General features: G+C 40.0%; 1 protein-coding gene across 1 annotated transcript in view; it reads right to left on the bottom strand.

Moving 5' to 3' along the window:
- Positions 1-21,080, bottom strand: part of LOC121387826 (deleted in malignant brain tumors 1 protein-like) — an 81,551-nt gene that overhangs the window by 42,059 nt on the left and 18,412 nt on the right. The window contains 9 exon segments of the mRNA XM_041519049.1: positions 104-439; positions 4,788-5,117; positions 6,512-6,823; positions 7,307-7,700; positions 8,297-8,532; positions 16,267-16,620; positions 17,678-17,959; positions 18,531-18,740; positions 19,904-20,215. Coding sequence (XP_041374983.1) covers positions 104-439; positions 4,788-5,117; positions 6,512-6,823; positions 7,307-7,700; positions 8,297-8,532; positions 16,267-16,620; positions 17,678-17,959; positions 18,531-18,740; positions 19,904-20,215 — 2,766 coding nt within the window.

Below are 21,080 nucleotides of genomic sequence, written 5' to 3'. Positions count from 1 at the left end.
GGAGACGTATATGAATAGCCTAATACTGTTAGCCTCAGAGGAGGTGGTAGGGTTGGTTCGTCCGACCCCCCCAGTCTACGCACCTGAACATATACAAACTAACCTGTATCGAAACATGTTACAGCTGCATCTAACATGTGGCTTTTACACGTGTAGGTAGGGCGGTAACCTGGCATGAAATACATAGGACACTGCATCATGCTACTTTCGTTGCCCGTACAGCCCATGTAGAATACAAGTACAGGTCCGGAACCTCTGCCAAAAGCGCCCCCTCCTCTCGATATTCCGCCCATGTAGCCGAGCTGACGACACGCTACCAAGGCGTCACTGTCGGTGAAGGTGGCGTCACCACATACGGTCCCCCATTGCCTGTTAACGTACACCTCAACTCTTCCGGAATTGCCCGTTCTGTTAGCGAGTCGAAACTTGATGCCATCACCTGAAGCAAAACCAAGTTTAAAAGACTCAGTGCTACATAAGTACACGTATGTGGAAAAATATACTTGTATTTGAAAGACAGACTTGGGATTTTATAACAGGGACTCACAAGAATCCTCATCTTATACAAGCACAAAATTAATTAGTTGACCACAAAGAATGTTTATTACTTTATTATCATAACAAAGTAGGGAGTTTTGTTCTTCGACAAAGAATTGCACACGTATATGGATCTCTTACCTCAGTCTACACATTGCTTGAAACATATTTTATTGCTTTTTAAAGAACAAATGGATTAGACACAAGTTACACAACTTACTAGGCCTTCTCCAAAATACAAACACATTACAACAGTAATATATTTTTGCAATTTAAATATGAACAGAAATAGATATTATTGAAAAAAGAAAGATGTGACGGTACATGCTCTTAATTTGTTTTCGCCTGTGGCGATTTTAATTGTGTTAGAGGGCCGTGTGCAGTTTAATTGCACTTAGCTAGCTGGGCAACTTGTTACGTAATACTTCGCGCGATCGGGCATTCCAATATGCACTTAGTCCAGCTGTGGAGGCCATGTGGCGAGTAGTTACGTAATACCTCTGCGAGTGCGGTTTTTACAACCGTGATTTGGCGACGTTGGCGTCAGTAAGTCTGACGATCAGAGAGAAATATACCGACTCTAGTAGAGTTGGAAATCAGATGATAGGGGGAGGTACCGCCTTGTACCCCCAGGCAAAATCCTGATTTATAATAAATAGCTAGTGTTTTAGAGATATCGGGAGAAACATTTGGAAGGCGTCCAGGGGGAACGTTGTCCGTTTGGACTGGTAAATATATTATTTCTGCTCTGTGTATAACCTTGATGTGATTGATGTGACTTTTAAATATTTTAATACTGTATTATACCAATATTCTTTAGACAGTGTCTTCGGTCATCTGACAAAGTAAATCGTAGACTTCTTGTTCTAACATTATACGAGTATTTGGTAATATAAAGCTTAGCCAGTCATCCTAGACGACCTAGGTACACTGTAGGTTATTGTCTTTATTGTGATCGGTACCAGTGTTAATTCGGTGTTACAAGGTTACTGAATGAGTAGTTAGGGGTAATTAAAAATTAACCCGTTAGGAATAGAGCTGTAATTCCTTTATTAATTAAGTTCCCCTGGAAGCGTTCCTAAATTATCACACGTTACTGAACGAGTAGTAAGGGTTAATTAAAAATTAACCAGTTAGGAATGGTGTTGTAATTCCTTTATTAATTAACTTCTCCTGGAAGCGTTTCTCAATTATCACACGTGTGGGTGTGGTGTAACGGTGAAGTGATTCGCATATTGTGTAACTAGACACCTAGAGATTAACTAATTAAGTGATCAGTTCTGGGTTGTTATTATTGCTGTTATTAATTAACTACTACGGCTGTACATTTGTCAGCGTAGATTAATACAGATTCCAAAGTGTATTGTGTTTTTGTTGTGTTTTCTAGAGAACTAACGTGCTATAATAATATATACTTATATAAGATCGTATCTCTGATCATACCTAGAGACGAGCCATACTAGGGTTTAACCGCCTGTTACAGAGAGATCTAATAGATATACAGTTAGGAGAGATATTTTGATAATCGTGTTTATTCAGTTACGGGAATTATAGAATCCCCGTGACAAAAGAATAAAGGAAACATGTTCGATAATTAAACAGCCTGTTTGATAAAAGAAAACACTAAAACACAAACAAGGCATCGCAATGATTACGTAATGGCTACACAAATAATAATAATAATAATAATAATAGCAATAAAATAAATAAATAGTAATAATTTTAAAGATCCATACTTTATTTACTACTTAAGGGAAACGTTTTGTTTTATTTATATACTTATGTACATGAAAAAATATTTCTTTATTGTCTTCTTCACTTAGAGTATTTTTACCATTTAAAACTAGTTGTAAATCTATTGGCTGAAATCTTTGCCTTTCATATAAAATGCATTCACAGAAAAAATGATAATTGTTTTCAAAATTATATCCACAACTGCACGAGGAATAGGTGCTAAGACCAACTCGATATAAGTCTACTTTTAAATCACTACACCTGTGTGTTAACTTGATATGTAATACATTTACTCTTCTATTACCAAATGAATAGTATGGCGCAACGCATGGGACATCAGGTTTTATTGCTTTTTGACAATTTCAGCCCGTAGGTTGTTCCAAAGTTTTATTGTCGAATGGATAAATGAAGACTGAAGTAAATTAGTTCTAGCAAGGGGTAAAGAAATATCATTCCGATTTCTTAGCATGCAAGGGGATCTTTGTCCAACTGCTAGTGGTATACTGTGTATCATAAAATCAGGAGCCATACCTATCATTATTTTAAACATTGCACACAGCTGTTTGAATTTACGCCTGGAAGTAAGTGTTGCTAATCCAGTTTCGTAATACAAAGACTTTCTAGATGCAAATTTGGGCAAACCCGTGATTAATCTGGCGGCTTCTAATTGTACTGTTTCAATAATGTCTTCCTCGACTAAAGAACACCCATCCCATACTTCCGATGCATATTCTAATATCGGGCGGATAAAAGTTTATATATTTTTAATAATGTTTGTCGATTTAATAAATATTTGTATTTCCTGAGTACAGAAATCATTACCGAAGCCGATTTACAAATATTATTAATATGTGTTGTCCACTTGGCATTTGCTGAAAAGGTTAAACCTAAATGTTTATGAGTTTCTGTTGTGTTTAATATTTTGGTACCAAATACAAGGTTAGGTTTTGGCTGTATGATTGCTTTTGTAAAAAGTACAACGCTAGTTGTATCTGGATTGAAAGATACAAGCCATTTTGGGGACCATTTGTGAAGCTTTAATAAGTTTGAGTTAAGGTTGTTTTCAATGGAAGAGATATCATTAGATGAAGATGTTATGTTGGTATCGTCAGCAAATAGTCTCGTTACACAGTTTAGGTTATCTGCAATATCATTAATATAAATTAAAAATAATAAAGGTACTAATACTGAGCCTTGAGGTACTCCGGCCATTAAAATGCCTGATTTTGATAGAGTACCATTTACGATGACTCGTTGCTTTCTGTTTGATATATAATCTTTAATTCAATTTAGTGCATTTCCTGTTCATGCCAAAGTTTTCAAGTTTATGGATTAATCCTCTGTGCCATACTCTATCAAATGCCTTTGACATATCACAGAACACAGCACAGAAGTATTCCTTTTTGTCCAAAGATTCACAAATGTGGGAGGCGAATTCTAATAATTGATGAACAGCACTATGATTAGGGCGATATGTGCACTGATATTTATACAAAAGGTCATTGGATATAAAATAATTATATAAATGTTTGAATACAATTCTTTCAAATATTTTTCCAATGCACATAGCCTTAATAGTGCTAAAACAAATCATTTTTATTCTCAGCTTTGATGAGTTATGCTTAAAACGCGACAGATGCTTGTCTTTTGTGGCTATCCGTGTCAAACACCTGTCATTCCCCATCAGCTTTTAGCTGTGGGCTTAGTCTGACCACTTCGGAGAGTGTTCAATAGTTACTTCTGGATTTGTTAAGAGGCACTTGTAACCACCTACTATACTCCCCTACTACAGCGGTCGTTAGTTAGTGCCCTGTGTCAGACTAGCTTTATTAGCGGCAGAGGACGAGAATGCCAGGTGGATGCTGGGAAGTACACAGAGACTGCACCCGTGGAGGAATTTGAGACAGGTACTCAATGGTGTTGTCAGCTCAGAAGACAAAGTGGCAGGAAACTGACACTAAGGGTGGAAACAGATTGAAATCGTGGGAGAAATGGGAAAGTTTTATATATTAAGATAATGAGAATGATAGGCAGAGGGTGATACATGAGAAAGCTTTGGCGGGATTTGAACTATTGTCGTCAGATTGATTGTCCAACAATGTATCCACTAGACCACGAAGCTTAAACCTCTTCATTCATGGTATGACATCCAGAATACAACTGTTTATAACTACAGATAAACTTTCTATTCTCGATGTTGAGGGGACCGTACCATAAAATCTCAAGAAGTCGGCGATTCAAGATAAAATTATAATCATTTATATGATAAACAGTTGTTAATGAACACTGGCGTAGCCAGAGGGAGTAGCATCCCCCAATTACATCTCTTTTCGCCCACCACCTTTTATGTTTGCCTGTCTCCCCTTAACAGTGTGGTTGGTTCCACCAATATAAAACCTTGCTATGCTAATATTAGTCAAATTTATGTCATTTCTAGAACTATAGATACGCAACTGACGACATAACGGAGTTCGAGATAACGATATAAGACTGAACGTCCTCGTCATGTAAATTACCTGCTTTGTTGTAGCAATATACGGCGGCGAATCCGTTCCCGCTGCAATAATTTCCATGTCCGAACCCGAACGTCTTCATGCCACGGCACTGGGCGATGGCCGACTCGGTTCCGTTACAGCCCAGCTGGCCCAGCCAGTAGAAATACGCTGACCTCTGACCTCGGTGCGGTTTGTACTGATTGAAGGAAAAGCCGAATTTGTAGCCCATTTCTCGGCAGACTACAGACGCGTCTCTGTCGTCGAAGTTGTCCGGACACACGTCGCCGTACGCTCCCATGTGGTACACGCGGACACGTCCGTAATACTTGCGGGTCAGGATCAGTCTGTAACCTGTGAAATAAACTTCCTGTTATTAACTAATATCGGACTCGGTAGTGTAGTGGTTAGGCCATCGGAGTTAACGTTGGTAGGTCCTGGGTTCGTATCCCGGTACCAGCTCCCACCCAGAGTGAATTTAATGACTCGGTTGGTAGGTGTAAAGCCACTACGTCGACATCTCTCTCACTAACAACTAACAACTAACCAACTAACCACTAACCACCACTAACAACTAACCACTAACCACCACTAACAACTAACCACCACTAACAACTAACCACTAACCACCACTAACAACTAACCACTAACTAACCACTAACCTCTATCCTGGACAGTCAGCCCAGATTGCTTTGGTGTGCCAAAGACAGCGTGCCTGAACCTTAATTGGATATAAGCACGAAAACACGATTAAATGAATAAATAAATAAATAAATAAATTTACTAATTACCATACATTCAAGCTGTATAGTCAGAGGCTATTCCTAGTCTAAAATAACAAGATGGTGAGAAATCATATGGCTACAAACCACAATTATTAACGCTATAGGTTTCTAAATCGCGTTCGTAGCTATAGCACCTTTATTAATATCAGTAGGCCAGTGGGAATATTTGTATGCACCTTTTCCAGCCTGGGGACAATATACCCCGAAAAGGAAAACCCCTGTTGTCCAGCTTTCTCACAGGACATTGGTTTAATTAAAAACACACCCACTAAAGATGGGAAGATAACAGTGATCTGTGGCCATATTGACTACTACAGCTTGACAAAAAGGGATGTTTTTAAATAAAAAGGGTTACTGCTGAATTTTTTTTTTATAGCATAAGTGTCCCAAAAGATGACACAGCTTGGTTTGTATAAACACATCCTGTACATCCACACTCATCTTACATGAGTTACGACCCTTACGCCTGGTTTGTATGAACACGTCCTGTACATCCACACTCATCTTAAACTGGTTACGACCCGTACGCCTGGTTTGTATGAACACGTCCTGTACATCCACACTCATCTTACATGAGTTACGACCCTTACGCCTGGTTTGTATGAACACGTCCTGTACATCTACACTCATCTTAAACTGGTTACGACCCTTACGCCTGGTTTGTATGAACACGTCCTGTACATCCACACTCATCTTAAACCGGTTACGACCCTTACACCTGGTTTGTATGAACACGCCCTGTACACCCACACTCATCTTAAACTGGTTACGACCCTTAAACCTGGATAGAGAAATTGGTCACATATAGAGAGCGGGAGAGAAAAAAAGGCAATATATAAAAATATATACAAATTTGGACTACTCGTACACAGCTTAATTCTAGTAGTGAAACCCACACGGAAGACATTTCAGCAACAGTAGTAGGTAAGATTAGGTGAACATCCTCGGCTACTTAATGTTCACCTGATTTAGGACTGGAGAAGGAACACACGACCGAAGCGTAAAGCATGCTGGGACAATATGTTAGACTTTTCTCCATCGGACAGTCTCTTAGAGTTAGCTCCCTTCCAGTACACCGAAGTCTCGTGATGGTGATGCTGTTTGGCTGTGGCCCAAACGCGGAACAACACAGATGGACGCCGTGCCTGTACCCTCGCTCGCGGCAGATGACTGCGGCGTCAACGGCAGTGAAATTGTCTGAACAAATCATTCCATAACTACTTCTACCATCATACACTTCCACCGCGCCAATGTTTGATCTCGGCCATAGACGAACTGAAGGGAAAAAGAGAAAAAGAGAAAAATAACTTTATATTTTTTACAATCAGTGATAAAATCAGTTTTAATGAAATGTAGAAAGAGGTATAGATGAATATATAAGCGTACAAGACAGGGCACTGGTGGGGTGGGGGTGAGGGTGGGAGGCAACATCCCCCTTAGTGCTGGAGCAAACCTCAAATTCGGGCAAAAATGATACAGATATTCGGACAAAATGTGCTAATCTGAGACCTTTTGACTATGTATTTCCAACATTCTACCCTAAAATTAGTTGTATTCCATGTAAAAATGCGTAGTGGTTCGTTTGCAGCCCTATAAAGCTGTTTGGCAGTAAGGCTAATATGAATAAATTTTGCTATCCAGATTCGGGCATTTTCGTTTAATTCGGCAAAAAGCCCACCTGCCCCCCCCCCCCCCCCCCCCCCCTCCCCGCTCCCCTATAAAAATGAAGAGTCCGTACGCATATAGATGACTACATACCATCATTACACTGCACTGCTACATCGAACTTGTGAGCATCACACACCGTGTTGTTGACGTGGAATCCTCTATACGGGCACCTCCAGACTGAATCTTCTCTACCAGAACATGTTACTCCAAACAACCAGCTCGGGCCAGCACCAAACCCAAATCCTTTGGCGGGCACCCCGAACATAAATCCAAGCTGTCTGCATACAACCATGGCATCGTATTTAGTCCAGTAGGGATCACAGATGGTCCCCCACTTTCCATTGAGATAGATCTCCACACGCCCAGAAGACACGGTGGCAGTAGAGTTAGAATTCACTAGACGAATCTTTGGTCTGGAGTCTGCAAATTTATAATATTGTATTTTACTATAAATAAAGAAAACTACGCGAGTGACCATATATTTCTTAAATATATCGTGAAAAAAAAAAAAAGTTTAAAAAAAACGTATTTTTCAGCTTATTTACGTCATTATGTTTGCACAGTTAGATTACGAATCTAAGTACCAATCCATTTCGACAATGTTAATTTTACTTGACATAAATTATTAAAGACCATTTTTGGCGTGTACTACTATCAGACTTTGCGCCTAATGCTTTTCTAGGAGTTGAAATCGTCTTAATTTTATGGCTTTCGCATTAAAAAATAATCTAGCATTATTATCGCCAAACATTACAACAAAAATGAAAGTCCAGAAAACAAATGTTCGCATCTCCTATGTGCAAGGGCCATAACTCTGTAAAAAATGGGTAAATCACCATGAAAGTCAAACTAGATCTTTAACAGAACATGATAAAGCTGTAAAAAAAAAAAAAATATCCGGAAAACTATATACGGGACAGACAGACAGAAGGTCGAAGATGGAACCTATAGCGTCCACCGGTATGGGACTAATAATATAAATTATGTAAATATAAATTAATCAGACGTACTGGGTGTATCAAAACAGTAGACTCCCGCCGCCCTTGCCGCAAGACAAGACGACGATGACGTATTCATCACTTGACATAAATTCAGGTCCGTCTCGTTGCCATAACAACCAAATCCCAAGAACCTTCCGGACCACGTGCTGACGTCGTGGGCGAGTTTGAATGTGATACCGCCTACGTATCCACTCTGTTTGCACGTGACACGCGCGTTTCTGTCGCTCCACCCGATGTCACAGACAGACGCGTTGAATCCGTATTGTTTAATAGTCACTGGCGACGGAAATATCTTGTCTAACGTCAGCTGTATGTCTAAAAAACCCAAAACATTTATAACCAATTTAAAGGAATATAAAGTAAAATAAGTAAAGTTTGTAAGTAAATAAAATAAATAAATAAATAACCGTGTTAAAGTTTTTTAAGACGATATAGGAGAAACTCGAATTATCATTTTACCTTTGCTATGGTGGAATATCAAAACAGTAAATCCCTAAGCAGAGAAAACTGGTAACAGCAATGCAACACAATACAAGCAATACACGCAAAATTCATTGCTGAGTAAAACAGTGTGACGTCGCAACAATGGCGGTATAATGCTTTGACCTTTAACCTCGAATGCAATAATTAAGTTACACAATGCAATGCAATATGAACCATAGGAAATATGCCTTTTAAGCTGAACGGTCACGGCAGTTGAACATACGTTTTCCCGAAACAAAAACATGTTTAAGTTCATTTTGTTTGTCGTGTGCGCTGCCGGAAAACAAGAAAAAATTGTCTCGCAACTGTTTAGCGAAACTTGTTTCGCGAATCAAATTTGTTTGATTTGAAAAACACGTTTGTGTTTCGCTCCGATGTGTTTCGCTGTGTACGTTGCTTGCTAAACAAAAAATTAATTAATGGCGAAATATCAGAGCGGAAAAACATCCTCTAGACTGGTTTATGCGCTTCACAGTGAACCAAATAGCCACGTAGGGAACCAATCAAATAGTTCACGAACGTTAGCGAAACGTTTGCTGGCTGAACTTGGGGATGGTGTTTTGTGATCATGCTACTTCACAGTTAGGGGGCTCTACTTGTCGTATTTCGCATGTTTTCTTTCGCCGTGTGCGTTATTCGTTTCGGACGTCTGCGGTTAACGTCGATCGAAACATGAAACACATTTCTGTTTTTGAAACCCACTTTTATGTGCCGTGTGCGCTAGACTAACAGCTGGTCTAACATTAATAGACCGCCGTCCCTCGGGGAGGGGGGATTTGCCACTATGTGGGTCTGAAAGCTTGTTCAATTTGACACTGATTTTCAGGTGTTTGCCCTCTGGCAACGGGTTATTTCAGAAGTTACGGGCTGTAATGTAGCCTACCCCTCGGGAAGCAAGTGGTTTAGAGCATTGTGATACTTAATAGTCTGGAAGACTATGGCAGAACCTGGAAAGTTTGTATTTAGGTTTTTTTTATTGTCTTGTGTAGGAACAGATGTCCCTTTTTGGAATGTGCCTGATAAACCAAGGTCATCTTAGTGTATTTTAATCAATTCAAGATGCGTCCAAGATGACCATTATTTCATGTTATTGGCTATACCTACCTTCATATTTAATGACAAATTTGATGTCTTGTCATAGGTTTTCGGGGTCAAAGAACCTATTTAAACCATTTTCAAGACTGGTTAGGGATTACATCATAGGAAATTCAAGATGGCCACAACTACGGCTGTCAATTTATGTTTTAATTACAACTTGGTTCACATTAAACCTGTGGCGTCTGCTACTTTTGGTGTGTAGTCATTGGTTTCAGGGGTCAATGAATTCATTTAAAACATTTACAAGGTTGGTTAGGAATTACATCATAGGAAATCCAAGATGGCCACCAATATGGCTGACGGTTTATGTTTTGGATATAACTTGCTTCACATTAAATCCAGACTGACTAGTCATGGGTTTTGGAGGCCAAGGTATCCATATATCCATCTAGAAGGTTGTAATGCTTTACATAATATGAAATTCAAGATGGTGGCCTATACAGATTCAGCTCTAGTTTCAAGAGAAATATTTATTACATATTTACATAAAAACGGTTTTACTTCTTGATGCGATCACTACAACGTACTTTTAAATATCAAAGCTAATGACATCACAGCTATCCACATGCACAGCATCGACTACACTGATGAGTTCAGCTGGTTTTCCCTAAAGCTCTTCACCCTCATAACCAGATTCACATAATACATCAACCAGGTCTGCGGGAAGAATATTTCCCTGTGTCCATTCTATTTCCAATCCTGGCTGAACTGCTTTACATCCTTTTCCAACAGGATTTGGGAGGTCAGGTTTTGCAATCTTTGCTGTTTTCCAAACGTGTGTGATAATTGGCACGTTCTGTGTGCAGCCTAAGGGAAGATCTGCACGGCGGGAGAAGGCTCAAGTCTGTCCCATCAGAAGCTGAGAGAGGTTGATCCTGCGTCAATGGACCTTTCACCAATAATGTTTCTGATGTTCCCCTTCGTGCTCGTTCAGATGCTTTGATGGCACCTTTGAGGTAGATATTAGTGACAAAATCCACCCTTGCTGATTTCGGTAATGGAGAGAGAGAAACATCTGTTCTAGGTCTGTGCCAAGTGTTCATGGAACTGGGTGCATAGGATATGTTAATACCTTTTCAAGACTGATTCTATTTTGTACCGACAACAGGAGCAGCTGACCAAATGTATTTGTCTGTGCTGTGATTTGCAGATGAACGCACCTTTGTGTCCTTTTGAAGGGAAAAGAATGTCTTCAGTGTCATTGTTTTTTCATTGGAGCATAACAGCTTGATGACCCGAACCATTAACGGTATTTGTTTTGTTTAGTGACACCACTATAGCACACTGATTTATTAATGATTGATAATTTTGATCTGCAGTCTTAGTGGAAACCTACTGTATTTTTCTATTGGCAGCAAATGATCTTTTATACCTACACACGGGTGCAGAAATGGAAAATATTTCACTAGCCCGCCGGACCAGAACCAACTAAAATTTACTAGGCCGCCAGAATTTCTATTAGACCGCCAGCCTACAGAAAGTATACTTTTGTTTAGCAATATTTTAATATCACTGGCGTAGAGAGAGAGAGAGAGAGAGAGAGAGAGAGAGAGAGAGAGAGAGAGAGAGAGAGAGAGAGAGAGAGAGAGAGAGAGAGAGAGAGAGAGAGAGGTGGAAGGCCCCCACTTTTCTTGATCCAGTAGCAGCATGTATGTGTGTGCGCCCCCCCCCCCCCCCCCCCCCCCCCACACACACTTTTGGCACCTTCCTATGCCACTGTATATATATATATATATATATATATATATATATTTAATGACAAAAACATTAAGGCCGTTTGGTAATTTATCAACATCGTGGCAAATGAACGAAATCAGACCCCAAACTTACCGCCCTCGGTGGCGTCGTGGTTAGGCCATCGGTCTACAGGCTGGTAAGTACTGGGTTCGGATCCCAGTCGAGGCATGGGATTTTTAATCCAGATACCGACTCCAAACCCTGAGTGAGTGCTCCGCAAGGCTCAATGGGTAGGTGTAAACCACTTGCACCGACCAGTGATCCATAACTGATTCAATAAATGATATGGTTTGTGCTATCCTGCCTGTGGGAAACGAAAATAAAACATCCCTTGCTGCCTGTCGTAAAAGAGTAGCCTATGTGGCGACAGCGGGTTTCCTTTAAAAAACGGTGTCAGAATGACCATATGTTTGACGTCCAGTAGCCGATGATAAGATAAAAAATCAATGTGCTCTAGTGTCGTCGTTAAAGAAAACAAACGTTACCCCTAACCTTGATTGACAAATCAATACATGTTGAAATATTCTGATCAAGACTACGTTATCCACATTTCTTTCATATAGATTTACAAAATTCAAGTGACATCCCGCAAGTATTTAATTGAAGAATCTATTCAAACTCACCGGCAACATACTTTCAACGCATATAAATCATTATTTGTTTAGGGACTACTGATCTTTGACATGCCCTGTTTCCTGGGAATTAGGGTAAATCGGAACCACAATCAAAACGGAACCATTTTTGTTGGCGAAAATGGAACCGATTTGGCTATAACGGCACCACAATGTAATGGCAAAAAATAATATCTTGTAGGTATATAGATTGTCGGGTTCCCTTTCAATCAACGCTAGGTTCCATTCTGTCCAATTTGGTTTCATTTTCGTTTGAGGCTGTTTTGGCATGGTCCCATTTTTGCTATAACCCGGTTCTGGAATGTTGCGCTTGCGCAGTTTGGAACTCTTAAAGTCGCACACCCTAGTTTCAGCCCGCGAAAATTAATTATAATTCTGGTTAATCTACAAACCTGTAACACACTTAGATCACGTTTTTATAAAATGGAATAAAAAAAAAGGTTTTATATCGATAAATGTCATAGGAATCGCCGTGACTCAATTACTTGAAATAATTTTGAAAGTTAGTATTCTGATGTCACCGGTAGATGTCGCTCGAAGCACAGAAATGCCTATGTCACGACAAATTTCCCAGAGTGCACACAGACTTGGGGTGCGTTCCTTTCACCTCTCCTGGGCATGTTCCAACTGTTCTGTCCTCTCCCGATATCGTAAGACTTATTGGTTTTAAGGGTTTGTATCGTTTTGTATTGAGATACTTACTTGTCTGAACTTTATTGTTAATGAAAATGTGCACGAACTGTGAAGAAAAAACCTCACAAATGAACGACAAGCAAACGACAACAAATCGGATGTTGATTGCGCGAACCGTGCACGAGAAAACAAACCGAACCAAAATGATAACGGTCACGTGGTATACCAATATCTGTGACGTTGAAACGGGAAGATCCCCTCTAAAAATAGATTGGACCCCGTCTGCTCAACGTTTTTTCCTCGGTGGCGCGTGCGTTTTTAAAAAATACAAAAAATGCGTTTCGTGGTATTACAAACATTAGGATTACCAGGATTACCAAAAAACACTTCAGGAGAATGGAAATGTATATTCTAAATAATAAAATGTAAGTAAAGTGTAATTTTATTGGTGAAAAATGGGTTTAATAGCGAAAAACAACGGCGTAATGGTTAACAACTAGGGCGTGTCCCTTTAAGTCGTTTATTGGCAATGCGGCGCATGTATTATTGTGAGTTTCGACATCATTCTAAAACCTTTAGTTTTCAATTTACCATAGTTTGACACCCAATAGCCGATGTATTTTTCGTGCTGGGGTGTCGTTAAACATTCATTCATTCATTCATTCATTCATTCATTCTATAACGTTTGTTTCAATGGTTTGGAATTCTTGCATGACTGATACATAGTCGCGGATTCAATGCAAAATAAATAAATAAAATGATAATACAGTTAGTTAGAAAAAGACAGATCGCCCGTCGGACTGGTAGTTGCATTTGTCCGTCAGAATTTTTACTTGCATTTGGCGAGCGGGCGAGTACTTTCCGCACGTCTGCTACATGTCCATAGATAACACAGCTCATACCAGTCGTAGGCCATTGGCTGAGAAGGGGGGGGGGGGGGGGGGGGGGGGATTCAGCCGGAGGATAGGTCCACGATCCTTCGACTACAGAACCTCAGGCGATTACTATTCCGACTGAGCTAGATGCCACCTTTCTCAAGCAACGAAGACAACATACATGTACAATACTTAGTTCGAGTTTTCAGATATACATGTTGGCCCATACAAATTCACGCAGCATCGACCAGTCCCCACCCAACCATTTAATTTGCAGATTACCTGCCAATGATAGATCCAGCAAATATCTTATACAGGGTATATACAGGGTTTCGTGAAGTGTCAAAATTAACAGGATTATCGTTTATTTTTGACATCATTGTTTTTTCTAATTTCCATTCATGTGACATCAATTTAAAAGAAAAGAAAGAACATCCCACCCCCACCCCCGCCCCACCTATTCTAAACAATCCTGACATCGAGCTACAATTAGATACAAATACATTTTGTCCAGTATGTCACGTGTGTTACCTTGGTTTGTGGGAAAGGTTTATAATTTTTAATTCATCTCTTGTGCAAGAAGCCTTCACCAGAAAATAACAATAAACCATAATCAGAAAGTATGTTTTGTATTTTCACCCTGGGGTTGATGTTTTCGTGGAATTGCCCATAATTTCACACCTATATTGGTAGCCATCTTGGATTTCTTATTATGTAATCCCTAATCAACTTTGTAAATAGTTTAAACAAACTCACCGACCCCACAGAACTATGACTAGACGCCAAAATGAACAGTTGTTATAGAATTAATGTGAAGAATGTTATATTCAAAACATAAATTAACAGCCATATTGGTTGCCATCTTGGATTTCCTAACACATAAACCGTAACCAATCTTGTAAATGGTTTAATTGGATTCTTTGACCACCCCCCCCCCCCCCCCCCCCCCCCCCGAAAAAAACACCTATGGCTAGACACAAAACGTATCATCCTAGGTTTAATATAGAGGCAGTTATAGCCAATAACATGAAATGGTGGACATCTTGGAAGCCATCTTGAATTTTGTAACGCCCTCGCTCACCTTGACATTTGGGAAATGACTGCTTGGTATAGAAAACGTATTTATTACTTAAAAAAGACCAAATCAGACAGGTTTAGCTAAAAACATTTTTATTTTTTTATTTAGCATTAATTAATCATACCCCAAAATCAAAATATACGGCTCAAAGAAGGAAAAATGGCTTTTATTTGGACACCGTGTTGCCAAAATAACTTATTTACAGACGGCAAACACCTGCATTTCATCTTTCTATGTCATGAGCCACAAATCCACCCAAGGGCTGGGGTGGGTTTTTTTTTTATTAGGATTACCCTCTCCCAGCTGATGGTCTATATGTAGAGTAGTATGCTAACGTTGATAAGACTCCTTACCATACACAAAACCAAAATTAATTTCTTGAGCAAATTTAGCGACCCAGCACATACTTAACTAAACCTTTAATAAACTTATATTTGCACTGTTATATCGGCGGATATAGTCACTCACATCCTCTCCCCGCCAGAATTTCAAAGGGTCCCGAAATATACAGTGGAATCAAGGGCGCTGCGCGTCTCGATCAGGGCTGGTTCGAATATGAACCAAGCAGACCATTTTGTCTACATTTCCCATTAACACATATATGAATAGCCTAATATTTCACTGACAAAATTGTTTTAGCCTCTGCGGTGGGTGGGAGGTTGTTAGGTCGAACATCCCGAAGCAGCCTGCATACGCTCCTGGGACTACAAGACATGTATTTATTTGTAGTGACGAACACGTACAATATGTTGGTCAACTGGACGTTTAATGGATTTTTAGTGTACTTCTGGCTACAGTAACTGTAAGTGACGTCTTAAAACGTAGCATGGTTCCCTTTCAAAAAGGCGCACCATCTCCCAAAAAATCATGGATACGACCTTGCAACTATTTTAGGTCTCACTACACAGATCACTTCCGGGTGAGAGTTCATTCATCACGGTCCACTATAGTTCATACTTGTAACACATGTTATGGTTCATATATTCACTTCTAGGAAATGGTGAAGAATTAAAACAATATGTATGTTTAATGGTAAGCCTTCTGGCTATATTTTGCCCATGTTATTTTGTAATATTGTGCATCGACCTTTTGGGACATGGGTGTATAGCACAAGGGACAGCCGGAGTGAATCGGTTAATGAACCACCTGTTCGGACCGGTACTACAGCCAGATGCGGTCATATAGCAAAAAAACTGAGACGTAAATGTTCTTAGTTTCGGAGTAAAAATAAATGCTTATAATGTATGTTCGCAATGGTGTATGTTGTTAGTGCCAACGAGAACCCGTTCTATGGAAAATCTTCGTTTGAAGTTGGGCAATTTAACATGGGTTTCAATGGCAGATGACATCTGTGTAGTGAGACCTTAATGCAACATATATACAAGAATACAACATAGTGTCACAAATTAAAAGAAGTTGGTGCTTCGAAAAATCCCTCAGCACATGTACCTGATCAGCTAGATGCCTGATATTTGTAATCTATGTCGAATAGTACATACACCTTCATACGTACCGTCCGAAAGTTTACTGCTTGTACAGATGACAAATGCAAAGGTGTTGTACATCTTTTTGCATCTTCCTATTTTGTAAGAGCAGGCTGCGAGTGATTTTTCGAGCCCTGTACATTTAATGTTGTTGACGAATTTGCCTTTGATGTAAAGAAGCCGCATATATTGGTGTTTCATGTCCACTTTGAACGTTCCCAGCGGCGGAGAAACTGCGTGCGCTAAGTGAAGTTCTTGACACACAACCTTTGCTGCTCTTTGGTCGAAACCGGAAGTACAGATGGGCTGCCATATGCCGTGGTCCAGAAACCAAACGACTCCGGAAACACGATTCAAACTTGACTCTCCACCGGTGAGCCGTACTGAAACATCACGTACATCAGTTTAATTATTGTAATTTGAGAGTCTACGCAGTGAATCTAGTCCTTCTAATGTTTACCCAAATCTGCCTCTCTGTCCGACTAAGTTACCATACTTCGTGATTGGTCGGTATAATTCAACAATGAAGACAAATTTGAATCAAACAACGAAGCTATATATTATTGACTCTGTCATTACCCGCCAAACAGTGTATATTATTGTTGGTTATCAATAGATAAAGTTTGTTAAATGACCTACATAAACATTCAGGTATAATAGTGATTTATTAGCCCGAGTACTCTGACGGTAAAGGGGCGGGACGTAGCCCAGTGGTAAAGCGTTTGCTTGATGCGCGGTCGGTCTAGGATCGATCCCCGTCGGTGGACCCATTGGGCTATTTCACGTTCCAGCCAGTGCTCCACAACTGGTGTAACAAAGGCCGTGGTATGTACTATCCTGTCTGTGGGATGGTGCATATAAAAGATCCGTTGCTGCTAATCGAAAAGAGTAGCCCATGAAGTGGCGACAGCAGGTTTCCTCTCTCAATATCTGTGTGGTCCTTAACCATATATCTGCCGCCATATAGCCATAAATAAAATGTGTTCAGTGCGTCGTTAAATAAAACATTTCCTTCCTGACGGTAAGAGAGCTAGATTGGCATTATCGTAATGAGCATTATAACTGTCCAAATGACCTCTCTTACCGTCCGAGTACTCGGGTTAAGTGATATATATGTAAAATAGTTTTAAATGCAAATCCTGACAGTGTTATAAGTAGACGATGTTACTGATAAGATCATAAGACGAAGAAGTTATTATAACAATAGATGGTTCAGTAACTGTTATTCGTCATACATGCTATAAAATAGAGAATATACAAGGCGATAGAGAACCTTTAATAAATATAAACTTGACTGTCTGTGTTAGTAAAAGTCAAATCGGTTTTAAAGACCACTCAAATGATGAAAATACAGTATAATATCTTTTTATACACAAGTTAAATCATGCATTTTTGTGCTGGACATATCGCATATGCCCCTTTAAGACATAAATGAGATGCCCTTTAAGACATGGATGAGATGCCCTTTTACAGCTAAAGAACGAAGTGTTTTACCATTGCGGTAGCATTGCACCCTGAGGTCATGGTCATGAGATCGACAGCCAGCTGACACGGGGTATCCCCAGCCAGAGTTTCGACACTGAAACACAGACGTCTCAACGCCATAGCACTGGAGGTGCGACATAAACACTGGGCTGACTTTGACCGACTTCATTTCGCCTCTACAAGAAAACCAACATACGTGCATTATTGTAAAGGGGTCCTGACAGACCAGGATCCATTTTATTTAGTTATTAAAAAGGTTTGTTAAAAACACATTTTTCATACGACCAGAACGTTTGTAACACACACACACACACACACACACACACACACACACACACATCAATGTGCTCTAGTACAAAACAAACTTTATTTGTACAGAACATATATTTTTTAAATTGCTCAGATGCATTTCGTCTAGGCAGAGATGAGACAACTGATGCATGTTTGCACAGAACAGTGTGCTTGTTACATGAACAAATATAAATTAAATATATATAATTATTACAGGTGTCGATTAAAATCTCGTATTGGGCTTTATATTCATAGTATTTAATTCTATCCAAACTTTCTGACACCAAGAGCCATTCCAACGTTAGATATACTCTTCCTCTATTCCTATTACAAAACAAAATCCACATAGAAGGAAACTCCTCCATCCTGCCCCCGACCAGTCTTGTTACTGCATTTGATGTCGTTAAACAAGCTATACAATATTCAGGAAATGACGTTGGCTAAAGCTATATTACTAGAAAAAGACTACATAACGCAGTAGGAACGTTAACTGATTTTGATCAAAGGGAGGATATACGGTACAGATACAACTGTAAAAAGGGTTTTACACACTTCGTGATGGACCCGTCTTTAAATCCAAGATGTCTGCAGACGACTCGTGCATTTCGTGATCCCGTCCATCGAGTCTGTTTGTCCATACAGATGGTCCCTCGAGTTCCGCCATACTCCACTTCCACCCGGCCAGACGTACGGGTTCCGCCCACCAGCTTTAGACGTACACTCGTACCTGCCAGTACAACCACTGCTGTACTAAAAGTCATATACATAATCAGGGACGGATCCAGGGGGAGGGTGCTAGGCATCCCAAAAACTCATTGGTTGCCTGAATGTTGTAGGGAAAGATCGTCTCTATACAACGCATGTTAGTTTACTTTGAAAAAGGAAGGAAATGTTTTATTTAACGACGCACTGAACACATTTTATTTACGGTTATATGGCGTCCAACATATGGTTATGAACCACAGACATACTGAGAAAGGAAACCAGCTGTCGCCACTTCATGGGCTACTCTCTTCGATTAGCAGCAATGGTTATTTTATATGCACCATCCCACAGACAGAATAGTACATATCACAGCCTTTGTTACACCAGCTGTGAGCACTAGCTAGAACGAGAAATAGCCCAATGTGGCCACCGACGGGAATCGATCGCGCATCAGGCGAGCGCTGTTCTACTGAGCTACGTTCCACCCCTGTACTACAACAGACTCCCGTTTTGCACCCCATTCCTGCAAACATCCCCCAGACTCCCCTGATAATGTTTATCATGACATACAACATAAAGATTATGAGCACTGAAATAGACTGGCTAACGTCTTAAAACGAATATGTAGGCTTTTGAAATACTTGCGTAGACAGTGGAAAGGGGGGGGGGGGGGGAGATGTGCGGCAATGCCCCCTCCCAATAACACCTCGTTTTTTCTCCACCACGCTTTATATTTTTCTGTCACAACATATATTGACTCATAAACGATCTAGATCCCCCCTCCTAATATTGACTCATAAACGATCTAGATCCCCCCTCCTAATATTGACTCATAAACGATCTAGATCCCCCCTCCTAATATTGACTCATAAACGATCTAGATCCCCCCTCCTAATATTAACTCATAAACGATATAGATCTCCCCCCCCCCCCCCCCATCTAATATTGACTCATAAACGATCTAGATCTCCCCTCCTAATGTGTGTGATCCACAATATATTACACTGGCTGTTCTAGCTCATCTGTAACAATTATAACGTGAGCTACTAATTAATACAAAATATCAACACGAGCTACAACATACCCCCCCCCCCCCCCCCCCTTTTTCTAGGAGGTGATAAATGGAAATAGGTAATGCCACTCCCAGGCGATCATTTCTAGAACAGCCACAAATAAAATCTTTACCTGCTTTCTTGTAACACAACACTCCTGCTTCTCCGGCGATATTGCACACCTTGCTTCCGGTTTTGCATTTGGACAGGGAAATTTCGAACCCAGAACACTGTACTTGTGACATGAGATAAGGACCAATGTTTGGACTGGGAAACCGATAGGCCACGCCCCCTCCATGTCCCAACTGTCGACAGGTCACATTAGCATCTCGGTCATCCCAGTGTCTCATGCAAATACGCCCTTTTACGCCATTCTTTACCATCTGGACACGCCCACTGACTATGTCGTATTCTGCAGCTCCTCCCACTAGTCGGATTGACGTTTCTAAGTGAAACAAATAAAACCGAATTAGTTTTGATTTATTATAATCAGTTTCAACAAATAATTTTACTTATTATGTACCATCATCTTTCAAAATATTAGCTTGTCCCTCTGTCTTAACAAATGAAAATCGGCACGGCGGAGCAGGGGTGTGGGTAGGGGTCTACCTCCCAATAATTCTAAATAAAAAATATTATTGGTAGTAAATCTTAAGGCAGAAATGAATTTTACTTGTAGAATGCAGAAAATTGCATTTCAGGACATCTAGTTTTAAATTTTATAGAGGAGAATAACCCGACCCCCCTAAAAGCTTTGCTTTGCGCCCTCGCCCTCAGTCAGCCCCCTCCCAATTTCTACATACTTCTGCCGTGCCTGCAGTCAGGAAAGAAATTGGGACTTGTTCGTGGAATTCTAAAACAAACCAGAGCTAACTAGACTTTTGGTCCGTTACTATTTACTATGTGAAAGCTCAAAGTGTCAACTGACATGATTCGAACCTACTGCACCCATGCTGTGAAAAACAAGACCGATGCTGTGAGATCCCAGCTGAAATTTCACAGTGATAGAGGAAGAGATTACCTAATTAATAGTGGAGCTTAAAGGGACATTTCCAAGTTTGCTGCATTGTAAGATGTTTCCGACTAATAAAATATTTCTACGATTAAACTTACGTATTAAATATATGTTCTTGTTTAGAATATCAGTGTCTGTATATTCAATGTGTTTCTGGTCGTCGTAATATTTGTAAAAAGCCAAAACTGGATTTTGTCTTCAAATAATTCCGTACGTACGAATTTTTTTAATTAAAAAGTAAAATGAAATTTAACCTAGTACAAATATTAGAACGACCAGAAACACGTTTAATATA

The sequence above is a fragment of the Gigantopelta aegis genome, chromosome 2 (assembly GCF_016097555.1).
Source record: "Gigantopelta aegis isolate Gae_Host chromosome 2, Gae_host_genome, whole genome shotgun sequence".
Taxonomy (NCBI): domain Eukaryota; kingdom Metazoa; phylum Mollusca; class Gastropoda; order Neomphalida; family Peltospiridae; genus Gigantopelta; species Gigantopelta aegis.
Note: the sequence above shows the minus strand (reverse complement) of the source record. Positions and strands in the feature narration are given on the sequence as shown.